General features: G+C 37.3%; 1 protein-coding gene across 11 annotated transcripts in view; it reads left to right on the top strand.

The window, feature by feature from the left end:
- Nucleotides 1–25,430, top strand: part of TBC1D5 (TBC1 domain family member 5) — a 533,248-nt gene that overhangs the window by 278,584 nt on the left and 229,234 nt on the right. For 9 of the 11 annotated variants that reach the window (XM_019435515.2, XM_019435530.2, XM_019435508.2 and 6 more), the window contains 5 exons: nucleotides 11,052–11,160; nucleotides 12,650–12,739; nucleotides 12,844–12,918; nucleotides 14,291–14,358; nucleotides 25,123–25,158. In XM_019435515.2, coding sequence (XP_019291060.2) covers nucleotides 11,052–11,160; nucleotides 12,650–12,739; nucleotides 12,844–12,918; nucleotides 14,291–14,358; nucleotides 25,123–25,158 — 378 coding nt within the window. The remainder of the gene's footprint in view (nucleotides 1–11,051; nucleotides 11,161–12,649; nucleotides 12,740–12,843; nucleotides 12,919–14,290; nucleotides 14,359–25,122; nucleotides 25,159–25,430) is intronic. The other 2 variants (XM_019435568.2, XM_019435587.2) reach the window with 1 other exon arrangement.

The raw sequence follows: 25,430 nt of genomic DNA, 5'->3' as shown, positions 1-25,430 counted from the left end.
ACATTCTAGAGGGACAGGAATTTTTTGTGAGGTGAATATGAAAAAAGACAGTCTTCATTTTCTACTCTCTAAGCAATTCATTCTTTGTTTTTTGTTTTTTTGTTTTGTTTTTTGGCACTATTAGAATGGTTAGATCAATTGGCTTTATATTTGTTAGTGATAAAATTATGCCTTAGTTATAAAAGACAGTTACAGTGGTCCTTACAATATGAGTGTTTACATATATCTGTTTCATTGTGTTGATATTGTTACTTTGCATGAACTACTGTTTTGATAGTATTAAAGTTTTAGATTTTATTATATCATAGGTGTTTGATATATTTAAATCCATGATCAAAAATTTTAACTGGGAGGTGAAAATGTGAATCTTTAAATCACAAAACATATTATATGAAATAGTTGGTAATGATACAATTGAGAATGAATATTATGTGCTTAGAAATATGGGAAAAATCAATAAAGCAGCTATGGAATAAAAAATAGCCTCTAATGAGAGAATATTTGAAATTTAAAAGAAGTCCTAGTATCATCTGAACATGTGGACATAGTTTTCATTTCATGATTAGAGATGCAGTGTTCTGAGATAGATCTAGTAGTTTAGCTGGTTGACATATTATTTCAAGGATTTTCAAAGATTGCATTTCAAGCTATTTGTTCAGATTGGTAGAGTAATTCAGATGATAGGCCCAAGTCTCTGAACCCATTTGAAGCCAAACAGGATATCTTTGGACTCTCATTCCAATTTTTTAATGTGCTTCTAGATCTTAAAGTTGTCTTGAGCAACAGAGCTCTACTGTCATTGAACCAGGCACAGACCTGGTGTTGTGTGGGTTTTGTTCAGTACTCAGTAATGAGTTTATAATCTCTTAAGTAACTGCTGTTGTTTGCTTGCCCCTCCCCACCTGACCCCTGGGTCAAACCCAGACCCCATTTCTCTCTTTTATATTGTGATTATGTAGGCTGAACGGGGACTACTTTGTTTCTATTTAAGAGATCCAGAAGAAGGTGCAGGGAGTGGGATAAATAAATAAAGCCTGGGTAGTCTGGTTGACATTTTTAACACTGTTCCCATCCCTGTTTTCTCCCCCTGTACCTGGACTGTTGGTGGAACCTAGAGAAGGAACGCCCTTTCCTGCCTCTATATGTCTAGGCGCCATTCCTAATCATAATATTTTAAATAGCTCTATAAAAAATGAGCATTTTTTGTGCTTATTTTTGTTGTATGTTAGCATTCCATGTGACAGCTTTATGGAAACATCTCTGGTTCATGTAAAGATATCTGTGGTCATATAATTGAAACTTTTGTGGCATTCATTTGGGAATATCTGAATTATTGAGCATATGGATAACAGAATAAAAAAAAATAACAAAAGGCCTCATAAAGTCAGGAGGAGATTTGAGTTCTCTTGAAGTAGGTGAGCTTTCAGATAACATAAAATTTCATCAGTGCAGAATACTTCTGCCTAAGACAAGACTTTTATGAAACATATTTTAATTTGGACAAGGAGGTCATGAGAAAATGGTTCATCTTCCACTGTGATGCAGAACAACTGTTTTTAAAAAAATCAGTAATAAAAATACTACTCCCACTGGTGTTCTAGCCTACATAGGAAACACAGTGCAGACTCAAATTAGGTCTCCACACCCTGATTCCTTTATTTTAATGTCTTCTCCCAACCCTTTCTCCCTTACCCCCTATACATGGTATTCAGAATAGGGATTTTTCCTTCTTTTTTTTGAGATAGAGTAGGCAGTTAAGGAAAGGGGTGAGGTGGGGGGTGGGGGGGGAGATACCTGCAGTCTCCCCTAAGACCCTCAGGAGTCTAAGCCAGGAGTATAGCTTCATTATAATACATTTACATTGTGATTTTGACCCCCTCCCTGCGTGTGGGGATGGCTGTCCTAACCATTCCAACAAGGACCATATAGGGCCAACCCCTCCCCCCCGCCCCATAGGAGGAGTCCCTTAGATGATTGCCAGCAGCCTCAGTCAGACCCCTTAGCTGGGACCCTTAACCTAGCAAACATAAAAAAAAAAAAAAAAAAAGAGGAAAGACAAGCTGACTCCTGTTGTAGTTGCCTTCTGGGCTCCCGTCCTCTCCTACTTGGAGAGGGTACTTTGATCTCAACTGCAACTAATGGTTTGCTCACTTAAGAATTTGACTGTGGATGGGAGCACCTGGATGGCTTAGTCAGTTAAGCTTCAGACTTCAGTTCTGGTCAGGATCTCATACTCCCAAGTTCCAGACTCTGCACTGATAGTCCTGAGCCTGCATGGGATTTTCTCCCTCCCTCTCTCTTTGCCCCTCCCTACTCCCTCTCCCCCCTCAAAATAAATAAATAAAACTTAAATTAAAAAAAAAAGAATTCGTGAATTCTTTCTTGACCAAACTCAAGGACTGAGGCTGGGAATGGGATTGGCTGCTGGTATTTGGATGTACAGTGACATATCAGTTATTTACAGGTCAAATTTCTAATAGCTTCAACCAGCTGGAATATAACCAGAAACTTAGAAATAAGGGGAAACTATTAGAATACCAAAAGGTTTTTATTAAATGTGTTTAGGCGCAAAAGAGCCCTTTCAGCCCTTATTCTACTTTCACAGTCTTATTTGACATTTTTGTTAAATTAGAAAAGATTATGACAGTTTATGATGTTGAAATAGGCTGGAATGTATGAAGCTTAAAGTCTAGTTTGTCTTTATTTCAAAAACGGCAAACTGAGCAAGTGACAGAGGGATGTAGATTTAGGATTTCTAAAAGCTAATGTACAATCATTACACAAATTAGTAGCCAATAGTCATGAAAAAAATGCCACTAACACAGAATGGAAAACTCCAAAAGCAAAGCAGCGTGGAGTTATTTAATGTGGGGCAAATGGCCATACATTTTCCAAATGTATAGCACATTTATACAAAAATTTCTGCAAGATTTAGAAATATTCTGATACTCTCAACATTTTTATGTTGCACCCCCCCCCCCAAAAAAAAAATCACATGCGCGGCATATATTGGTCTTTGTTTATGCTGGATAAATGAGGTATTCGAGTATAGGATTTTTTATAGTGGTGAGTTTTTTTCTTTTAAATTATAAATTGTGAGATTTTCTAGTGGCCCTTGGATAGAGATATTTCCTTACCTTTTCAGAGGCCCATGTAAAATTACTTTCCTAGGCACATTAATCCAAAGAAATTATAAAGTCCATAAAGTCCATATTGACTTAAACTAAAGTTTACTTTATCACATGACCCATTTATCTCCCATTTAAAATTTTCATTTCCTGGATCTTTGAGGCAGTCTAATATGATCATATTAGGCTAATGATTCAAATCTTGGGTCTGATTCTTTGCAGCATTGATCATTTTTGTTACCTGTCATCACTAAAGATTTGCTTCCCTAACTTTTATGTGTGTGTATGAGAAGAAGGAGGTGGGAGGAAGCAAGAGGCAGTGGGGTGGTGGTAGAGACAGAGTCATAGACAGGGAAAGGCAATTAGAGACAAAAAAGAGAAAAATATTACATCTATATCTGACCTTATTAGTAGCACCCCATTCATTTAGAATTAATTCTATACTGTGTTACATCTCTTATGGAATTATCTTGACTTTATAACTACTTGTACGGTTGAACTTTAAAAAAAAAATTTTTTAACATTTTTATTTATTTTTGAGAGACAGAGACAGAACATGAGCATGGGCAGGACAGAGAGAGGAAAATCTGAAGCAGGTTCCAGGCTCTAAGCTGTCAGCACAGAGCTTGACCCGGGGTTCAAACCCACAAACCGCGAGTTAATGACCTGAGCCGAAGTCTGACGCTTAACCTAGACTGAGTCCCCCAGGTTCCCCGTACTATTTAACTTTTAACGTGTATCTGTCTTCTTTAACGTGTATCTGTCTTCTTTCCCCCGTAACACTGTAGGTGATATGTATCATGTGTATACTTATGTTACAGGTTTTACTTTCAAAGTTAAATGTATACATGAATGGTTTATTCTTAAAACACTTTGAATTTTGATGTTCACTATAGGAACGACCTGGTGACATGAAGCTATTTAAATTTAGGTTTAAATTAATTAAGATAAAATATGTAGTTCTTGAATTGCACTAGCCTTATTTCATCCGCTTAGTAACTACATGTGATTAATGATTACCCTATTGGACAGTCAGATATAGAACATTTCTGTTACTTCAGAAAATTCTGTTGGATAGTGCTGATCTACAGATTATCAAATGAATGATGGATTCAGTTTTAATCCATTTAAATCTCTTTAAGAGAAAGTATTTATCTGAAGCATACATGTATTTCTATATGTGTAATATCCTATAAGTCAACCTGGTCTTGAAAACATGGTTTATGAAATAAGATTGGCTTTTAATTAGGATATCAGATTTTGCTAAATAAATGCCTGTTTCTGAGTTACTGCAAAATAATTTGTTCTCAGTTCTATAAGCATTTCTTTCATAGTATTGTTTACATTATAGACTGTGTGGCAAATTCTTCATCATGTGGAGAGTTAGGTATCAAGTCCCTGCTCGTATCCAAATAGCAAGGTAAACGTGGTGCAGTGGGGATGGAACGCAGGTGGGAGAAGTCTGCAGGAAGGTGTCTCCAAGAGTTCCTTATCCAAGAAACATCAGTGAACTATGGAATATAAACTATATTCATTCCAGACAACTTCATAGAGATGGTTGGTACAGGATCCATTTCTCACCTCGTTTCTAAATGCCATTCCTTTGATAGTCTAATGACCTTTACTATATACTTAATTTTTTATGACCTTGTGATACAGCTTTTCTTGATTCCTTTTCTAAAGGCATGTTTGTTGACTTTCCCTACATAATATGATCTTGAATTTAGAAGCTCTTAAACATTATATTTTAAAGAAAATGATCCATGTTTTTTAGAAAAAGAATTTTCTATCTGACTGTCCAAAACTAGCTCAGTTCTTTGTGTTCTTGTGGATATTGAGGTGGCAGTTCAAGATTTTTCAATTCAGAGTTAATTCCAAACCCAAATCAGAGCATCATCATAAATTAATTTTAACAAACCTCCACACAGTGAACTATTTGTTGCCTTTGTTTCAATGGAGCCTCACCATATGAGAACATATTTCACCTAGACATAGAAAGAAATCCATTTTAAGCTTGTGAGTAATTGTGCATTCTGTTTTTATATTTATTTATATATGTATAAGTGATATGCCCTGATGGTTCATTATGGAGAAAAAAAAAGCTTTAAATAAAAGTAAGTTTTTAAAAATTCCTGATACAGGAAGCAAAAAAGCCAGTACAGTTTCTAATTGCCTTTTAGAGTCTCTGAGTTCCCTCATTACCTGTGATTTAAGCTAAAAATGAGGTAATTATAGATAACATCAGTGTTTATCTGGTTGATCTTGGCACCTGCAGTCCTAATGTTGTAGCTTACCCATATCTGGTGCCACACTTTACAGTCTGATGCTGACATACCTAATTTACACTTCTCATATTTCCATTGATTTTTTTTTTTTAGTTAGATGTTCCTTGTTCTATTTGAATAGTATTTTTAAAATCATACTTAAGATGGCATAAAACTACATACTCTTTTACTTGGAATATTGGATTTATGTGCAGTCCTTTCATTAGTAAAAATAACTAATATATCTCCATACAGATTTAAAAGTTTATTGTGTCCTTTTACTTACATATCTGATAAAGCAGTTATGGGAATTCATTGGCAGTTGTTTTCAAATTTGCCATACGCTTTAGGATCATAAAACTGTTTTCTTACCTTGTGCTTTCACACCGTCAAATATTCTACGCATCTAACTCTGGTCTCATTCTGCTTAAAGATCACCTTTATTTTAGCCTGGCCTTTAGTGCTGCTATTAGTCTAGTCAGGTCTCCAAAAATGAAATGATCGAGGACTAGCTGACCTTGTAAAGTATGGGATCATCTCTGCGGAGCTCCTTCACCATACCACCTCCTTACCATTCCTCCCTCTTAGAAGGTCTCCCTTCTCTGTGACCTGTTGCAGTTCCCCCGTGGTGATAGTCCCTTGTACCTTCCCCTCAGCAGTTTCTTTATCAGTGAAAACCAGAGTGTCTCCTCTTTACCAAGTATTGGAGATCCTCAGTACTCGACGGGATGTAGTCTCTGAATTGTTTTCAGTCGTCGTAGTTGTTTGAGTTTCTTTAGTTAGCCCCATAGAGACATTGCTCCCTGCCCAAGTAATGCATGAAAATGGGTTAGAAATCATCATATAAAATAGACATTATAAAATTGTTTGTCTAGTATGTCATCATGTGGAACAATTCAGAAATTTTCTAGTCCAGAATTGCCACATAATCAAGGAATTTATGCATTATTTAGGTTACCAAAGTACTTAAACAATTAAATTTAGAAAGTACTAACTAGTTTTATACCAATTTTATGTGCATATCTTGGGAAAATACTACATAAATATATATAATTAGAAATAGAGATCTCTTTATGATCATGCAGCTTATCACTGCATATTCTAGTTGATTTCCATTATCAAAAAACAAAAACAAAAACACATTGCCAAGAGTCTTAGCTACCTAAATAGGTATTCTTGGAGGAGAGACCTCCTTCAATTGCTGCTGCAAAAGTTGATTTCATTTACTTAGAAATGACTTCAACACTCAAGGCCAGCATTTTTAATCAGTCACAGTGTTCTTCTCTGAGGAGCACCTGGTATCCTCAGAATCCTTCTTGACACAGTGCTTCCATGGTAGTCACTACCAATCCATTACCATTGGCTGCAGAAAGGAAACCACTATTTGCCTTTCCCTCCTTAGATGCTGGTTGTTTTTAGGGACCCAGTGCCTGCAAGGCTTAGTGGTTGCCACTAGATGGCACAAGTGCTTTGTCAAGGGAGTCCTTAAGGCCCAGGTGTCTCTCTAGAATCTGTTCCCTTGCAGTGAGTGTTCCACACCTAAATACCCCAGGTTGTTTTTAACCACTCACAGGAGCTATTGACTTATTTTCTCAGTCCAACTGGTGAAAACTTATCTCTGTACCCTTGGACTCTGTACCCTTCTCAAAAACTAGAAGTCCAAGGAAGAAAATCTGAGGTCATATTCTTGTCTTGCCTTCTTGCAAGAGGCCATTTTTATCCTTTGTCTGCAGTATGTTTCCCTTTTAGTGTTGTTTCCATGTTATTCCAGGAAGATGCTTTTACTAATTCTTTTTTTTCCTTCTTATTCGATTTTTCTGAGCCTTAGTTTCCTCACTGATAAAGAGGGATTAAAAATATACACTGCAGGAGAGTTGTTGTAAAGGTTGAAAGTGATTTAGTTAAAATATTATATATTGTAACATATCAGGATTTTTTTTTTTAGCATTTTAATAACATCATTGTCAGATTTTGGCTGTTACAGGCACACTGTATACTTTTTTTTTTTTTTTGATATAAGAGAGAGTTTAGGAACTACCTCTCTTTTGTTTTTGTTAATTAATCTGAAAAATTCCTTCACTGACTCCTAAATAACTTATTCTTCCACGTCTTGATCTGAGTTCAGGAGTAGTTTGCCATTTGTATTTGTGATTGTAAAAAACTTGTATTTTGGTTCAGCTTGGACTGTTCAAGCTCTAACAGCCCAGCTCTTGGGGTAGCATTTGAGTGCCTGTAGTGCTACTATTGTTTTCTACACGAAGTTTTAATTTTTAGGTGTAAAACTATTTCTTTAAAAAAAATTTTTTTTAATGTTTATTTATTTTTGAGAGAGAGAGAGAGAAACAGTGTGAGTGGGAGAGAGGGAGATACAGAGTCCGAAGCAGGCTTCAGGCTCCTAGCTGTCAGCACTGAGCCCGACGCAGGGCTCGAACCCAGGAACCGTGAGGTCATGACCTGAGCCAAAACCGGACACTTGACCGACTGAGCCACCCAGGCACCCCTGTAAAACTATTTCTGCCCTCTCTGTACTATCAGAGTGCTTCGCCTTAACCATATTATTACTGGTTTACATAACTTAATGCTTTTTCTGATGTCTGTGAGTGCTAAGCACATAGTAGGCACTAAATGTTTATTGTGTTTATTACTACTCTGTATCACTGTTTATTAATAAAACACTATTCCATAGAGGAGAAAGACAATAAGTTATCTTGTGGCCTCTATAAGTTCCTCTGTTGTTAGGGCTAGTCATCAGTTTGAGGTGTTAAGCCTTAATTGGAACTATAAGTACCATGAATAAATTTAAATGATTGTGAATTCCAAAGATAATGTTTCCATTTCACATGCCTCAGTCTCCTTTTCTCTTTACCAACACTGTAATCAAGGCCTAGGGTCTTATTTAAGCTAACAAATAATTATCCTTCATTACATAAGTAGTATGTAACTTGACCTTAAAAGGCTGCTTAACTTGACAAGATGGCAATGAATCTAGCCCCCAGCTGTGTCTACTTTCACACTGTCTTGGTACCTGTGAATAGGAGCTGATTTGGGAAGAGGCTGGGGAAGTTGCCTCACACTTCCCTCTCATCTGGAACATATTGGTGATTTCAGGCCATGGAACTGCATGGTCTTGCATGTATTTTGATTCCTCTTGGGTTCAGAATGCATTTAAAATCTGGGCTTTTTGCTTGCAGACCACAAGCTATTTAGACATACATTTTCTGAGAAGTACTCACTGCTTATCTCATCTTTGAGTATTACTAAAACTGGATAAAAACAAAACTTGAATATGAGATGTGGATAATATATGATGACATTGTTGGGAAATGGACAATATGTTTTAAAAAATTATAGGTAATACAAATGGACTAGTGTGATAAAAAGATTTCAGTAAACATTTCTTTGAACTTGGAGTGGCTAAGAATTAAGCATGAAAACAGTAGAAAGAGCATCAAGAGAAAAAAATGTTAGGTTTAAATTAGTACACAAATTTAAAAAGTTTCACTGTGTTGAAAATCGAGAAATTGGGTTAAAAATATGTGTGGCAGACAAAGCTGTGGTATTTTTAACATGAATAACTCCTCCCTTGGACCTATAATGAGGCACACTAAAATAAAAACGATGTTACAATTATTATGAACACTAATATTTATTTTTAAAAATGTGATATGCTGGACATGCTTCTGAGGGCTTGCCATGCATTTTAGTCCTCATAATAATTCTTTGAGGTAGGCTATTATTTCATTTTAAAGATGAGGAAACAGAGGCACAGGGAGGTTAAGTAACTTGGCCATGCTTGCATAGCTAGTGAGTAGCTAGTAAATTGTGTACTGTTTCTGTGAATGCATGGCTTTCTTTTTATCCCATGAGTGTGGTTCTGCAATCCATTCTCTCTCTCTCTCTTTTTTTTTTTTTTTTTTTTAATTTATTTATTTTTGAGAGAGAGGGAGAGTGTGAGCCAGGGAGGGGCGGAGAGAGAGAGGGAGATACAGAATCCAAAGCAGGTCCCAGGCTCTGAGCTGTCAGCGCAGGGCCCCATGCGGGGCTCGAACCCACAAACTGTGAGATCGTAACCTGAGCCGAAGTCACTGAGCTACCCAGGTGCCCCTGCAATCCATTCTCTTAACCACTCTCCTATGGTGCTTAAAATAGGCAAAGGACAAGAAAGGAAGTTTTTAAAAAGAAATAAAGTGACTCAAAAGCATGACAGATTTTCACTTTCACTAATGATACAAATGCACATTAAAATAAAAATGAAGCATGACTTTCTCTTATGAATGGAGTGTTGAGAGTAAGACATTTTCACGGAATGGTGGTAGGAATGCATTTCTTCTAGTATGCAGTTGGAGTGCTTATCTCATCTGGTGTCCTTAGCCACTAGCCCTTCCTGGCAGAAGGCGGGTGGGGGCCAGTGGCGGGAAGCAATGCTGCAGGGCTGAACTGGAAGGTCTCCTGTTTGAGGCAGTTAGGAAGGTGTCCTTGCCTTGGTCACTCTTCTGGAAAACTCTGCAGAAGATACTGCACAGTCAGGTTTGTTTTTTTTAACTGTAGGTGTGCAGTAGGTTGCATTACTGGCCCAAAGAGCATGGTTGTCAAGGCTGTCCTTTCTCAAAACGAGTAGGGTCTGGCCAGTGACAGTTGCACGTATAGGAGGCTGATGGAGGCTTGTAAAGGCTTTCTTTTGAGGAAGTCGCACTGAAGAGCTTGCCAGGGTTTCAGCTTTGATAATAAAATTTAAATTGTAAGTATATTGTGGCATTATGAACTCAGAAATTTCATAAAGCTGTGCTCAGTAGCCTCAACTGTTGACGAATGGTTCTTGATGTTTAGCTTGGTACAAGATGCAAGGAATGTAGGTCTACTTTCTTTATTCAAACTCAGTAAATGGTTTGGGACAATTAATTTCCAATTGTTTCCCAGTAGAGCAGATTTACTTGTATATTAATGAGGCACAGGTGTTAGGCCCCTGGTGTCTGCGTGCCTGGGAGGCATATTTCAGTTGTTTATCTACTCAGCCATAGGTACTGCAAGGTACTCAAGCTTGCCTTTAACAGTTTTTACAGTGAGGCTTTTTAATTTTTTGATGTTTTTTTCAAATTTGCCTGCACCTGTTAAAATTTTAAAACTGATCATGTAGAAAGAAGTTGCAGAGATTTCAATAGTAAATAGCACTAAAAGTTAAAGAAAGTAGTCTTCTATTATATTTAACTCCCCAGCCTGACACTAAAGAGAAATGGGTTCATTTAAACAGATATTTCATGTGAGAAGCCAATATAATCAACACTACCCTTTCTGTTGTGTATTTTTGGAGCAGGTATATCTTTGTCAGTGGCTAAAGCCGTCATATATTTATATTAATATTCATTTTTTTCTTGTTTCACTGAACTGCACTACCAACATTTTAGACGAAATGGAATAGCCTCCATAGACATTATGAATTTCAGTAGCTGGCATAATTATAGCGATCTACATATTCATTAAATCTACAGAAGAACTGTGTCCAAAAAGACAGCCATGCATTCAGAAACAGTACACAACTAAATATATACGTTTTAAAAGTTGCATTTCTTAGACTTATTTAAAATTAATTTCCTGTAGCACTCCTCTCCAAGCAGAGAATTTTAACAAAGGGATCCCCATGCTTTTGGTTTCTTGCATATAGGAAAGAATGGGAAGAACTATTTGTAAACAACAATTACTTGGCAACAATAAGGCAGAAGGGGATTAATGGGCAGCTGAGAAGCAGCAGGTTCCGCAGCATTTGCTGGAAGGTAAGAAGAAAATATTTATTTACAGTTTGTGGTTGCAGTATATCAACACATTACCTGATGCCCTGGGAGATTACCCATGCAGGGGATCACTGAATTTTCCAGGAGACTTCACTCTCGATTTTTTGGCCATCCATGTTTATCTTTCATAGGACATTTACTAATAAGGTTGAACCACCTTAGTCTCGAATAACTGGTACGGTAAAGGAGTCATTTGAAATAACTATTCTTTCATCTCATTTGATGGTGTGGAATTCAAAGCAACACCTTTACGTTCCCCAGAGGGTTTGGCAGACATCCTTGAAGGTGGGCAGGAGTAGAGGCGGTTTCACTTTCAGGTTCCTGTTGTATCCAGTGCCTGCCTTCATTGAGGCACCTTCCCTTTTCACTTCAGGAGCAGCAGATGGAAAAGATTTTTCTTCTTTCTCTCTTTCTTTCTTTCCTTTCGTTTCTTTCCTAGAAACACAAAGCAAAGGGCAGCAAGAAAGAGAAGTAGAAGAAAATTAGGTCAGTCTTTTAAGAGAAAGGGCCACTGATCACCAAAACTAGTAATCATCTGTAGTTCTCTTTTTAATTACTTGGAAATATTGTCCCTTTTTGTTCTCTCAAAATGAATTAATGCAGGTTTAGACTTATTTCTGAAATGACTTCTACTGAAAGTTTTTTAGGTTTTATCTGCATAAATTAAGCATACAGAGTCTGTGCAAGTAAAGACAGTAAGAAACACATGATGTATTAGACAGTTTTAGATTTAATAATTTAGATTTAATAATTAAAATACATTTTTCTTCTGTTAGATGCAGGCAGTAAAGGCAGGAGACCCGCTGCTAGAATATTTGTATACAAATATTTGTGCCCCACCCCCCATTCCTTGTTGTTTAACTTTCAGTATCATTCGTTTGCTAAAAATAAACTCAAATCTAGATTTATTTTAATGTTGTATTAAACTAAATTAAATCAAATTTGTCTTTTTAAGAATGCTTGTTATTTTCATATGCTGATTGCCAGTTGCAGATTCCATTTCTGCTGTAAAAGGAATCACTTCATTTCTCAAGCTGTGCCCTCAGGTGTTTCTTCTCTGTCCTTTACCTGCCTGTTTTAAGACAAATCTTAAACCTTGAGATTAATGATGGGACTTTGTGTCTGTCAATAGCCCATTAACATAAGAATTTAAAATGGGAATTATACTTGAACCTCAATGAATTCTTCTTGTTCATTTTTAATATAAATTTGGAGGGGAGGTTGATTGAATTTTGTGGTGTAGCTTTTGCGATCTTGTTTTTTTGGCCTTTGTTCACTTTTTAAATTACCCAAATATATATATTTCTTAAACGTTCCCAAATATACTTTATTCGGAATTGGAATGATATGAATATGAAATACAATGAATATGAATATCTCTTTCAGTTTTCAGGTGACTCTGTTTGGCATAGTTTTACATGTTACTTGTTATGATTTTTACAAAATTTCCTTTTTTTTTTTTTCTCGACAGCTATTTCTTTGTGTTCTTCCTCAAGATAAAAGTCAGTGGATAAGTAGAATTAAAGAATTAAGAGCATGGTATAGCAACGTTAAAGAAATAGTAAGTTGTACTTTAATTAATATAATTGTTTTCTTATGTATGCTTTCAAGTCCACATCAGTCCAACTCTGATCTTTGTGTGTGTTTTCTTTTTTTCTTTGCCAGCACATCACAAACCCGAGAAAGGTTGTTGGCCAGCAAGACTTGATGATCAATAATCCTCTTTCACAGGACGAAGGGGTAAAGTTCATCTTTATTCATATCTCAACTTCTTTTGCCCATAAGAATATGCTTATGAAACTGGTTATCAATCACCATGAAAGCGATGTTATTTCGTGCCCACTAATTTTTTGTTTTTTACTCTGTATACCATATGACCTAAAACCTGATGGAAATTATTCCATACTGTATTCATCCTGTGTTATAGGAAGTTTATGATGTATTACTGTGGAATGGCACTATGGAGGAGAAGTCTCAGGGGACCACAAGAACTCAGAGTAAAACCAAAGAGCATAAAGAGGAGGATAGAACTGTTTTGTCAAGCTTGTAGTGGGCAGTGGGGAGGCTAGGAAAGCCTCTCTTTATGATAACTTGATGGACTCACTTGGTGATAGATAGGGCTCACTTGGTGGACTAATCCAAGAGGAAAAGTAACTATTCAGAAGTTTTTAAAGAGGGGTGCCTGGGTGGCTTAGTCAGCTAAGTATCCGACTTCGGCTCGGATTATGATCTCGCTGCCCTTGAGTTTGAGCCCCACGTTGGGCCGTGTGCTGACAGCTCAGAGCCTGGAGCCTGCTTCAGATTCTGTGTCTCTTTCTCTCTCTGCCCCTCCCCGGCTTATGCTCTGTCTCTCTCAAAAATAAATAAACATTAAAAATTAAAAAAAAAAAGTTTTTAAAGATAATGAAAAAGATCAGCCTGTCTCCACTCATATTCCAGTGAAGACTAAGAATAATTACTGCTTTAGAGGTATTGTGTATCTTCTTTGGTTACTGCTCTTAATTCCTATTTCCCTGCTAACAGAAAATATTTTCCAGCTAATATCCTAATATTAGTGTTTCTTTTTTTCCCTGATACATATAGTTGTTACAACATAGTCTATAGGAGAGCTACATAAAATATTAAGTAAGTTTTAAAACTTTACTTAAATTCACATTTTAAAAAGTATCTAAACATCTATTTGGTCATAAAACCAAGCTTTGTAGAAAAACTCCTGTGTCTTTCTTAGTGCATTGGGAGTTCAAGTGAGGTTCAAGTTGAGACCATTTGGTCCATGGCCCTGCTGTAACCCAAGCAGACCTCTTTGTTTTTGTAAGGGAAGTAGTGGATGTATGGCAGTAAAGCTATCATTCATTTTATATAGATGATACAAAAATTTTAAATATACATACTATACTGTATATATATGTATCACTGGAAAAATTGATGTTAGTATAAGAATGTGTTTCTGAGATTAGTTTTTAATATTTTTATTCCAATTTCAGGTTTCCTTTGCAATGTGAAATGATAACTCAGAGAAGGATAAATTTGATCATTTAAATTATTAAATGATATCATAAAAGTCAAGCAAAGGTGTGGGATTATTTTAAATAGGTTGTTTTCCTTATTTCAGAGTCTTTGGAACAAATTCTTTCAAGATAAAGAACTTCGATCGATGATTGAACAAGATGTCAAAAGAACGTATGTAGAACTTTCAGTGATACAAATTGATGTTATCTCTTTGTAACTTGGGCAAAATACAAAATCCATAGAGAAGCTCTAATTAAATGCAGTATTTTCCTTGTGTTAAAAACAAAGTTTTTTGGGCCATTTTTGGTAGTAACGATTATTTTCTATTCTTAAAATACAGTTTCCTTTTTTTAAAAATAAATTAAAATATTGATATCTTAAAATAATATTTAATCCACTTTTCACTTTTCAACAATTTTGAAGTCATGCGCTCTGATTAAGGTTATATTATGTTGTCATAGTACAAGTATTCTTAGACAAATTTGTCTCTTGCTTTACACCTTTGAATCCCTTTCTAACCAAATTACTTTTTAAATGACAACTATTATTTTTACCCTCCTTATTTCTCTCTCAAAGTCATTCAGGTTTGCAAACAAACTCTTCTCCCAGTCTACTTAGTATTTCCCGCGTGAAAGAGTTGTTTACGTAGCACATAGTTAATATCTGTAACTTTTATATATTAGACTTCATTTTTCTGGATCACGTAGTGGGAAGTACATGGAATTTGTGTCGAAAGGTCCTAAGATAAGTTCTAGCAACACACGGTATAATCTTAGGCAGATTACTTTCAACTAACGTCTTTCCTCCTCAGTGTCCTTTTCTGTAAAATGGGAATAATAGTTAACCGCCTCAAAGGACTGTTGTAGATTAATAATCGTAGTATTTTGATGCGTTTACACTTTAAACTGTAAACAATTACATAAATGTTAGTAAATTTGATTTAACCAGCGGGATCTAGGACACGCCACGTATTTGCAGAGTCATGGATATCCCTAGTGCCTTCTTCCCGGTCGTTCTGCAGCTTCGCACATCTACCCCACTGCTAGTTCAGTTCCTGCTAGACCTATTACACAACAAGGTCAAGGCCTCTGGTTCTCTGACATTCATCTCTTTCTAGGTCCCAAACACAGAATAATCAGATGACATAGACTGCTATTAAGATTATACTACATATTGGACAAATCAAATTTTCTATTTTAAAGTGAAAATCAGTGGAGGGGTGCCTGGCTGGCTCAGTCAATAGAGCATGCAACTCTTGATCTTAGGGTTGTGGGTTCAAGCCCCACGTTGGGCCTAGAGCTTACTTGAAAGAAAGAAAGGAAGTTAGGAAGGAAGGAAAGAAGAAAGGAAGAAAAGAAGGAAGCAAGAAAGGAAGGAAGAAAGAATGAATGAACAAACGTTCAGAGTATGACAGAACTGTATGTAACTGGCAATGGTGGCAGGTTGGGGAGTGAGAGGTATGGGATCATTTTGATGAGCTGAGTTATCTAGTTAACCAAGGAGTAACCGATAATAGGGAAACTACTCTCAGAGGAGCTGGGTGGCAATGCTTGACCTCTAGTATGTAGTTTCAGAAAGTAGAATGCCATTATACTGGTGCTCAGAAGACATTCAAATATTTGTTAGAAAAAAACAAAAGAATGAATTTCCTCACCAATAGTTTAAGTAACTGTATAATCAGTGGCAATAAAGCAGACCTCTTAAAAACAAAATGCATGGTATATATTGCTGACCACACAGTAAAGGTATCCCTTTTTTAAAACATCGGTAGGCAGTTATCTTAGAAACTTTGACATCTTCAGCTTAAAGAGGCTAATAAGAAGGATTATGACCAATCTTTCTACTGTTACCAAATGAAAAGAGGCACCATGGCACTGAGCAGAAGCACACACTCAGAGGCCCTGTCGGCCACATTGGCTAAAAGACAAAACAAACAAAGAGAAGGGCAAAATAAAGCTCAGACAGCCAAACCACATAGGAAGTGGCACTGAGAGCCTGTTGATCATTTTGGTTACTTAGCACAAACATTTCTGCTTTGCTGTGTGAGAAAGTGTTACTTCTTGAAAACTGTGTTCTTGGAACTATTTTTTTTTTAATTTTTTTTTAATTAATGTTTTTTTTATTTATTTTTGAGAGAGAGAGAGAGAGAGGGTGTGTGAGCAGGGGAAGGGCAGAGAGAGAGGGAGACACAGAATCTGAAGCAGGCTCCAGGCTCCAAGCTGACAGCACAGGGCCCGACGCGGGGCTCGAACTCATGAACCGTGAGATCATGACCTCAGCCGAAGTCGATGCTTAACCGACTGAGCCACCCAGGCGCCCCAAGAACTATTTGGTTTTATATCTTCTGTGTAATTTTCATATAAAACTGGGCGTGTGTGTGTGTATAACACATATATGGCTGACTTTTTTTCTTATAATTGGTCTCCACTGGTACATTTTAATTCAGTTTGCAATCCTGAGATTCAGGGACGGCAGTCAGGAGACCTTATATAGTTCACAGCATAGAATGGAGGGGGTTGCACATCTTCCCCAGAAGCCTTTCCCATGGTTCTCCTCCACATTTAGAGTAAGTAAGTCTCCTTGCCATCTCTGTATGAATTCTATGGCAAATGACTTAGCTTGTAAGGTAAGACTGTCAATCTCACTTTAAGCCACCAAATTGCCTAATGATAAAAGCCAAATAGCTTGAATAATTATACTACTTTAGGTAATACACTCTTTTTATAAGGCACCACATGATCTAAAATCCAAGGTTTTCAATCCAGTGTGTAAAGCACCTCATTATGCCATAGGGGAAGAAAGGAAGAAATACAGCTCAGTGAATGTTATGTAGTGTTACTCATTCACTAGCATCTGCGATAAGAATTCTGTCTCTTGGAATGTATGTTTACTGAATGTCTGCTATGTTCCAGGCTTATCCTTTGCATTGTGGGAACAGAGTGGCAGATAAGACAGACAAGGTCCTGCTTTCATGGGATATATATTTTAGTGTTGGAGGGATGGGGGTGGGGTGAGACAATCAGCATGTATAGATAAAGAAGATGATTGTGGAGGGTGGTAATTGCTGTGAAGAAATAAAGCAGGGTGATAGGATAGTTACAGGGATGGCTGTTTTAGGAACAGTGACTAGAAAAGGCATCTTTGAGAAGATGACATTTGAGCTGAGATGTGAAAAATTTTTAAAAGCCAGCCCTGTGAAGATCTAGGGAAAGAATATTCCAGGCAGAGGGAACAGTTAGTGCAAAGTCCCTTCATGAAAATATTTTGAGAAATTGAAGGGGGGCAGGTACGGCCGGAAGCAAGCAATGTAAGAGGGGAAATCTGTGAGAAAGCAGATGCCGGTCAAGCAGTCCTGCAGGCCACAGTAAGGAGTTTGGATTTCATTGCAGTTGCAATGAGAAGCCATTGGAGGATATTGAGCAGAGGTGTGATATCTAAAAAGATCATGTGCTGCTGTACAGTGGGGTGAATAGAGATCCACAAGGAAGCTGGGAAAAATAGCTAGGAGTCTTGTGGTACCCCAAGTTAAGTAGTGTTAGTGACTTAGACTAAAGGTGTAATAATAAAGATGGTTAGGAGTAGATAGATTGAGGATATGCAGTTTATATTTGTAAATATGGGTTAGGATGTCATTATATGTAGATTTCTCATGTTCAGTCAATTCCCTTCCATTTTTACTGCCCTGTGTGAGGTCCTTTTTTACCTCTTTCCTAGAGTCTCTCACTTGTTTAGTTTTCTCTTCAGATTCATTCTCTTTGTCCTCTAGTCGAATCCATGTGTTCCAGCCTTATTTTCTCAAAGCACACTTGGAGTCATGCTACTTGCCTAATCTAAAGCCTTCTGTGACTCTTCGTGGTCTGCGCAAGAATGGACTTCCCCAGACCCCCTAACACACAGACGGTTCTCTTTTAGAGTTTTCCAGCTCTCTGTTACCGATGTCTAGTTTAACTCTATTGCGGTCTGAGAGCAGACTTTGCATGATTTTCCCTCTGCCAAATTGCTTAAGGTGTGTTTTGTGGTTTTGTGGTCCAGAATGTGGTCTCTCTTGGTGAATGTTCCCTGTGAGTTTGAGAAGATTGTGTATTCTGCTGTTGGTGGTGGAAGAAGTACATAGATATTAGTATATTCAGTAGATTTATGATGTTGAGCTCACCTATATCCTTCTGACTTTCTGCCTGCCAGATCTGTCCATTTCTGACGGAGGGTGTTGAACTTGCTAACCATGATAGTGGATTTTTAAATTTCTCATTGCAGTTTTACTAGTTTTTGCTTCACACAGTTTGATGCTCTCTTGTTTAGTGCATACATGTTAAGGATTGATATGTCTTCTTGGAGAACTGACCCCTTTATTGTTAGCTAATGCCCCTTTAAAAAAAATCTTCCAATTAGTGTTGGCATGATATATTTTTCTTCATTTATTTACTTTCAATCTAAATGTGTCTTTATATTTAAAGTTTATTTATTTTGAGAGAGAGCAAGAGCGTGCATGTGCACACATAGGGGAGGGGCAGAGAGAGAGAGAGAGAGAGAGAGAGAGAGAGAATCCCAAGCAGGCTCTGCACTGTCAGCCCAGGGCCCTGATGTGGGGCTCTATTCCATGAACCGTGAGATCATGACTTGAGCCGAATTCAAGAGTTGCTTAACCGACTGAGCCACCTAGGCACCCCTGAATGTGTGTTTATACTTAAAAGTGGGTTCCGTCTGGGCAGCATATATAGTTGGGTCCTGTTTTTGATCAACTTTGACAATCTCTGCTAGTTGGCGCATTTAGACCATTGACATCTAAAGTGATTATTGATACACTTGGATTATTATCTATCATATTTGTTATTCTTTTCTATTTGTTACCTTGTTCTTTGTCTTTGTTCTTTGTACCTTGTTCTTTGTTACCTTGTTCTTGTCCTGTTATTGTCTTCCACCCTTTTTCTACCTTTCGAAGTTTTAATTGAGCATTTTGTATTATTTCATTTTCTTTCCTTTCTTAGCATACCAGTTGTACTTCTTTTACTTTTTTTAGTGGTTGCCTTAAACTTTGCAATTTGCATTTGAGGTGATCCAAATCCACCTTCAAATAACACTATACCACTTCACCAACAGTGTGAGTACTTTAACAGAGTAATCTTAATTCCTTCCTCCTATCCTTTGTAACATCGCTGTTATTCATTTCATTTATATATAAGCATATTCATACCTATGTTTGTATATACACACACATATAAGCATACATGGTTGAATACATTGTTGGTATTATTATGTTAAACAACTGGTATCTGTTATATCAATTGAGAATAAGAAAACTAAAAGTTTTTACTTATTCCTTCTTATGTTCTTCCTTTATATTTTTTGATTTTCTGTAGTTGGAAGATGATATGCCTAGGCACAGCTCTTTGGCATTTACCCTGCCTAGTGTCCTCTGACCTTCCTGGATCTGTGGTTTTGTGTCTGACATTCATTTGGGGAATTCCTCTGTCATTATTGCTTCAAATGTTTCTTCTTTTGTTGTTCTGCATCTGTTTCTAATTCTCTCCACCTCCTTAGATGAGACAGGATAGTTAAAGTGGACTGGAGTTGGGTATTTCCCTTCCCCTAGGTCAGTTAGGGTCTAATAATACCCCAGCAGATTAGGCTCTGGGTAACTGGTTTTCCCTGAAGGCTGATTTTGTTCGGAACAGAGTGCTATGTTCAGAATGGCTCCTTCTCCCTATCCCCCTCTTCCTGTGGGAAGCCGAGGGGATCTTTTTGTTTACTGTGGAAGCCTGGTCAAGCTCTTGGAGGTGTTTGGGCGGGTGGGGGGCTTCCTATTGTCAGGTCCCTTGGAGTATTTAACTCAGAGTTGTCCACCCCAGCAGTTGGTTAAGTATAGTTCAGGTTTTCCTATCCTGCACTGGTTCCTGCCAAGGGTTTTGCTTATGAGTTGTGCTCTGATTAACTTGTGACTGCCCATGTTTGCCTGTCTGTTTGCCCTGTGTCCTCCCCTCTCTTACAGATCCAAGAAGAGTTGTTGGTTTTTCAGTCTGCTCGGCTTTTTACTTGTTCTTAGGATGGAGTAGTGATGTTCAGGTTCCTTAGATGCAGAACCAGAAACCTGAAGTCCTTCTACAGTTCTGTTTTAGACCAGTGCTCTAGCATTATTGCATTATTTCCTGAATGGGTTTTGTGCTTTCCATTTTCCATGCTTCGCATTACTTGGTTCTCCTCTGCTGGAATGCTGCTCCTTCTCATTGCTCCCTTTTGGATTCCTGAAACTTCATTTTTAAAGGCCTGGGTTCATCATCACCCTGTTCATGAAGTATTTTCCAGTGTTTACAATTGGAAATAATTTGTGTCTATTCTGTGCTGTAGTAGAACTTCTTAATAACATTTTGATGACATTACTTAATTTTGTTGAGTCCTATATTTACTTAGACCTGCCAGTGTATTCAATCTGCCAGTGTATTCAGTACTTTTATATTAACCTCCTCAGGGTGCCAGGCACTGGAGATGCCAAGATAAATATGGCATGGACCCTTAAGAATCTCAAAGTCTAATAGAGAAAGCAGCCACACAAAAGTTACAGTGCAATATAACTGGCGCTGTAATCGAAACAGTATGTATGAGAGCTCTGGCGTTAGCCCAGGTCTCCTCTTTCAAACCTACCGGTAGCCCCTTAGAGGGCATGGACCTAATCTTGTTTTTGTGCCACCTGCAGAGTCAAGCTGATGCTTACTAAAGGCTCATTGATTGTGAATCTTATCACTGATGATCAGTATTGCTCAATTTTAGTAGTAACAATCTTTAACATTCTTAGTCTTCAGAGACATAAGTATGCTTTAAAAAAAATATTGTTATTAGCCTTCTAGTCCAAGTTTAAACAAGATAATTTCATCTCGTAAGCTGTGTTGTTGCCATCATTATTGAATTTGTTTGATCTGAATATGTCACTGTATTAAAATATTATCTCCTCTTCAACTAGTTTTAATATTCCTTTATTCTACTAACCCTTTTTTGCCTCAAAGCGTTTTGTATTCATTTCAATTAATTGTTCCTTATCTCAACCTAATGAGGTTGTTACTGTTCTCATTTTTATTACTGAAAAAACTGATAATCAAAAGGTAAATCAAGAAGCTTCCAATTTACAGCGTTTCTAATTCAGAGCTTGAATCGTCCATTCTGAACCAATTTTGCCATGCTTCAAAGGCTGTAACATTGAATGAAATACAGTATTATTTAAAATGATGGGAAATATTGAATTCGGAATAAAATATCCCTTCTGCATTAGATGCCAAAGAAGTCTGTTATTTGGTCTATCAAGGTCTATTCTGAAAGTGTATTTGTAGTGTATATAATATCGTTTTCAAGTTAACATATTTATAAGCTATTGCCAAATAGTATCATTTCTTCTTCGGCTGCTTTCTTCCTTTCTCTTGAATTAAAAGATTAAAATTCTTTAACTATCACCGCTATAATTTTGAGTGTATTTAAAGTTTATCTGATTGCCTGTTGGATATAGTAGTGAGCATCTTCAAGTTTTGGTCTTTTATGTTGCCGGTTACTGTAGGGTTACTGCAATAGCACCTCAGGCAGTTAGACTCAGCACTTCATTACATTCTCCACGATATGGTTAGATCTTCAAGAATTCAACTTTCTTGGGGCGCCTGGGTGGCTCAGTCAGTTAAGCATCTGACTTTGGCTCAGGTCAGGATCTCTCCATTCCTGAGTTTGAGCCCTGCATTGGGCTCTGTGCTGTCAGCTCCTAGCCTGGAGCCTGTTTCAGATTCTGTATCTCCCTCTCTCTCTCTTCCCCTCCCCGACTTGTGTCTGTCTCTCACTCTCAAAAATAAACATTAAAGAAAAATTTAGAAAATTTTTTTTCTAATTTAAAAAAGAATTCGACTTTCACATTTTAGTGCTTCCTTTTGGTTATAGTTTATGTATGGATCAAGCTTTAGACGCAAATGTATATAAGTAGACTTTATCCTCTCAGTATTTTTTATGTTGTAATTTAATATTTTGCGGATTCATCCATAATTGCTAAAATTCCCTTTTTAAAACTGTAGACATGTGGTGTCCACTTTGGTAGCCACCAGGCACATGCAGCTATATAAATTTAAATTAAGTGAAATTAAAACTTAAATCTTCATACACAATAGTCGTATTTCAAGTACTGATGGCTGTTGGATGTGACAACACAGATGTAGAACATTTCTGCCATAAAAAGTTTTACTGGACGGTGTTGCATAGCTAATTCATTGCTACATATTTGTGTATGATAGGAATGTCTGCATTTTATTTTTTATTCATGGTGAATTTTTAGACATGGTCTCTGTTAAATACTTTTATTTCCTTCCTCTGCCATTAGGAGTACCTCCATGAATTTTTACCATACACAAGTCTCATCTGAATTTTTGGTTGAATTTACTTATCACCTTACATTGTAGTGGGCAGCTTGAAATTAGACTACTCGAAAATTGTTCCTATATTAACGACACACAGAAGTGATTTTACAAAGTGAATTTGTTGGTTTTTAAATTTTTTCTTAAAGACCATCTTCTCCAAAGTTCCCATTTTGAGAAAAATAACTGCCAGTCCTCTGGTCTGACATTGATCACTGCACGTTACAAAGTTAAGATTCCTAAATGCTGGTCTCTTTTATACAGTTTCCTCTAAGCCCATTTTTTACTTAAATAAAAAAAAAAAATTCCTTAGGGGAATGAAGATCTTACAAGCAGTTTCAGAGCAGAATTGATTTTGGTTTGTGTTAATGCAGACAATCTGCCCAGTGTTAAAATGTTAAAGAGAAAAAAAAAAAAAAAAAACACAAGCTGCCATATTCGTGTGATCACACCAAAATAGCAGCTTGTATTTATATTTTCAGTCTCCTCGAGGTGGACTGCAGGCACACATGAATGAGTGGATGTAGTTGGTGTTGTGTTGTGATTTTATTTAATGCAGGCAAAGTACATGCTTGTGCATGCACGACCAGCCCTCACATATGCACTTGTTCACAGCCGGGGAAGTGGAAACTACAACACAAGCCGCTCTCTAAGAGTTGTCGGCAACCTGTGTGTGTGTTTCTTAAATATTAAAGAGGGGAAAAACAGATTTTCAGGAATACGAGAAACCATTCTCCTTGTCAAATGGCCTGTAGTCCTGCCTCATTTGACAACATTTAAGGTAAAAACAAAATATTTTATTGTTATTATAGTTGCATATACATATTTAGAAGTCTGTGTTTTCCTTTACCGCTCCTGTTTTTAACATGTATCTTTCCCATTTCTGTTTCATTTAGGCGTGCAGATTCTTACCACACATTTATTCTAATTTATGGGATTTTTTTTTTTTTAATTTGAAAACAATTCTTTAGTACTTGAGTGAAAACGTTAGATGTATTTGCTGCAGGTCGCACCATCATCGTGCTTTGGTCAGCATCCTGATGCCCCTAACCTTTGGACTCCGGGAGCAGTGCTACATGCAGCAGCAGTTAACAGATCTAGCACCACGGGCTCTTGACCACAAACGGTTTTGCTTTTGAGGTCCTCCTTGTCTTACATTGAGCCAGTTTTTTCAGCACTGTCTGTGGTTGTGGGTTCACATACTAATCGTCAGAGGGTTCAGAAGTCAAGTCTGGTGGGTGGTCAAGAAATAGTTCATCCTAAAATATTCCTACTAGGCACAACCTGTTTAGTAAGCGTAACGTAATCTTTTCAGAACTTAAATGCGGGTTCAGAATTGAAGCTCCATTGGTACTTTAGGGGTAGATGCTTTGAATTGCTTTAAAGTGTTTTAATTATTGAAAAGCTGCAAAATCAAGTCTGTATTTTCAGTTGTGACAGACTCTTACATGTAAAGTGCACACATCGATCCACCTGTATATTTTTTTCCTAATTTTTCACCTTTATGGTATAAGTAGAAAGTTCTTTGTTTTTGTTTTTTTGAGGCAGGGAGGCAGTGAGGTAGAGGGCTTGCTATGTAACTCAGAGCACTGGAGAACTAGACAGAAACTGTGATGAAAATGTCTATTTAGATGGTGACACCTACCATCTCCTGAAACTCCAGCCCTACTCGCCTTTTCCCCACTATGCGTTCTTTCATATTTCCTGTCCTCTAACCCTTCTGCTTCATCATCTCACTTGTGTGGTGATTTCAAATCCCCACCTTCCATCTAAGACTCTCAGAGATTTTCTGCTATCCTCTTGGGCTGGATTCTGCCTGTTGTCATCACAACAGATTTCTACCTCCCCCCCCCCCCTTTCCTTTTTAAAATCAGTGTTCACCTTCAGTTTATGGCCTGTGAAAACTGTACGTTGCTCTTGTCTTTATTAATTGCAGAAACAATGACACAACTCTGGCCCGGCCTTTCTTAGGCTTCACCTTCCCACCTCCAGTCCCTGAGTCCATAGATTTCATTTTTTATCTTTCATTGGCTTGTTTATAGGTTTGTGGGTTCAGTAACTCATTCAACAAATACTACTTGGGAAATTACTGTGTCCTAGCTGCTGTCCTAGGAGTTGAAGGCCCTGATAAAGAAAATAATGCCTGTTTTGTTCTTTTACCGGTCATGTACATTTCATTGTAATTATCTTTCTTTAAAAATATCTGTCAGATGTCTATTATCTGTACTAGATTTTCTTGAGTGCTTAGTTCTTATGCTTTGTATCTTATATTTTGTATGTTTCTTGAGTGCTTCGTTCTTATGCTTTGTATCTGGCTCTCATAATAGGCATTTGTGTTATCGGTAGTCCCCTAATTAAATCTTTTTATTTTGCAAATCTGGAAAGTTGAAACTAAGAAAAAATAGGACTTAGGAAAGTATAATTTGTTAATGGCCAAAATGGAAATAACACCTAGGACTCCTAGTCTTTCCATACCTCTGTAATATTTTATGTTAATGTTGTTTGCCTAGACTTAACACTTTCTCAATTCAAGAAACATTAAGTGAATACCTTTTATATGCAGAGCACTCTGTGGAGCGAACAGGAGATGGAAACATAGGTGAGTTATTATAAATCTTCCTCAGAAAGAGGTGGAGATTAAATCAATGCAGTTTGTACCCTCTGGGCGTATATACTCTAATGCAGAGTTCCTCAAGGCTGGGAGCACTGACCTTCTGGGCCAATTCTTTGTTGTGAGAGGCACTCATGCATGGTGTGGGACGTGCAGCACCATCCCTGACCTCTCACTGCTGAAGGCTCTGTAAGGCCTGGTGTTAAATCTTTATAGGGCCTCAGGGTGTCCTGTCTCACAGAAGGGTTCTCTGAGGCACC

This window comes from Panthera pardus, unplaced genomic scaffold (assembly GCF_024362965.1).
Source record: "Panthera pardus isolate Hobbes unplaced genomic scaffold, ASM2436296v1 HiC_scaffold_16, whole genome shotgun sequence".
In the NCBI taxonomy this organism is placed as follows: domain Eukaryota; kingdom Metazoa; phylum Chordata; class Mammalia; order Carnivora; family Felidae; genus Panthera; species Panthera pardus.
Note: the sequence above shows the minus strand (reverse complement) of the source record. Positions and strands in the feature narration are given on the sequence as shown.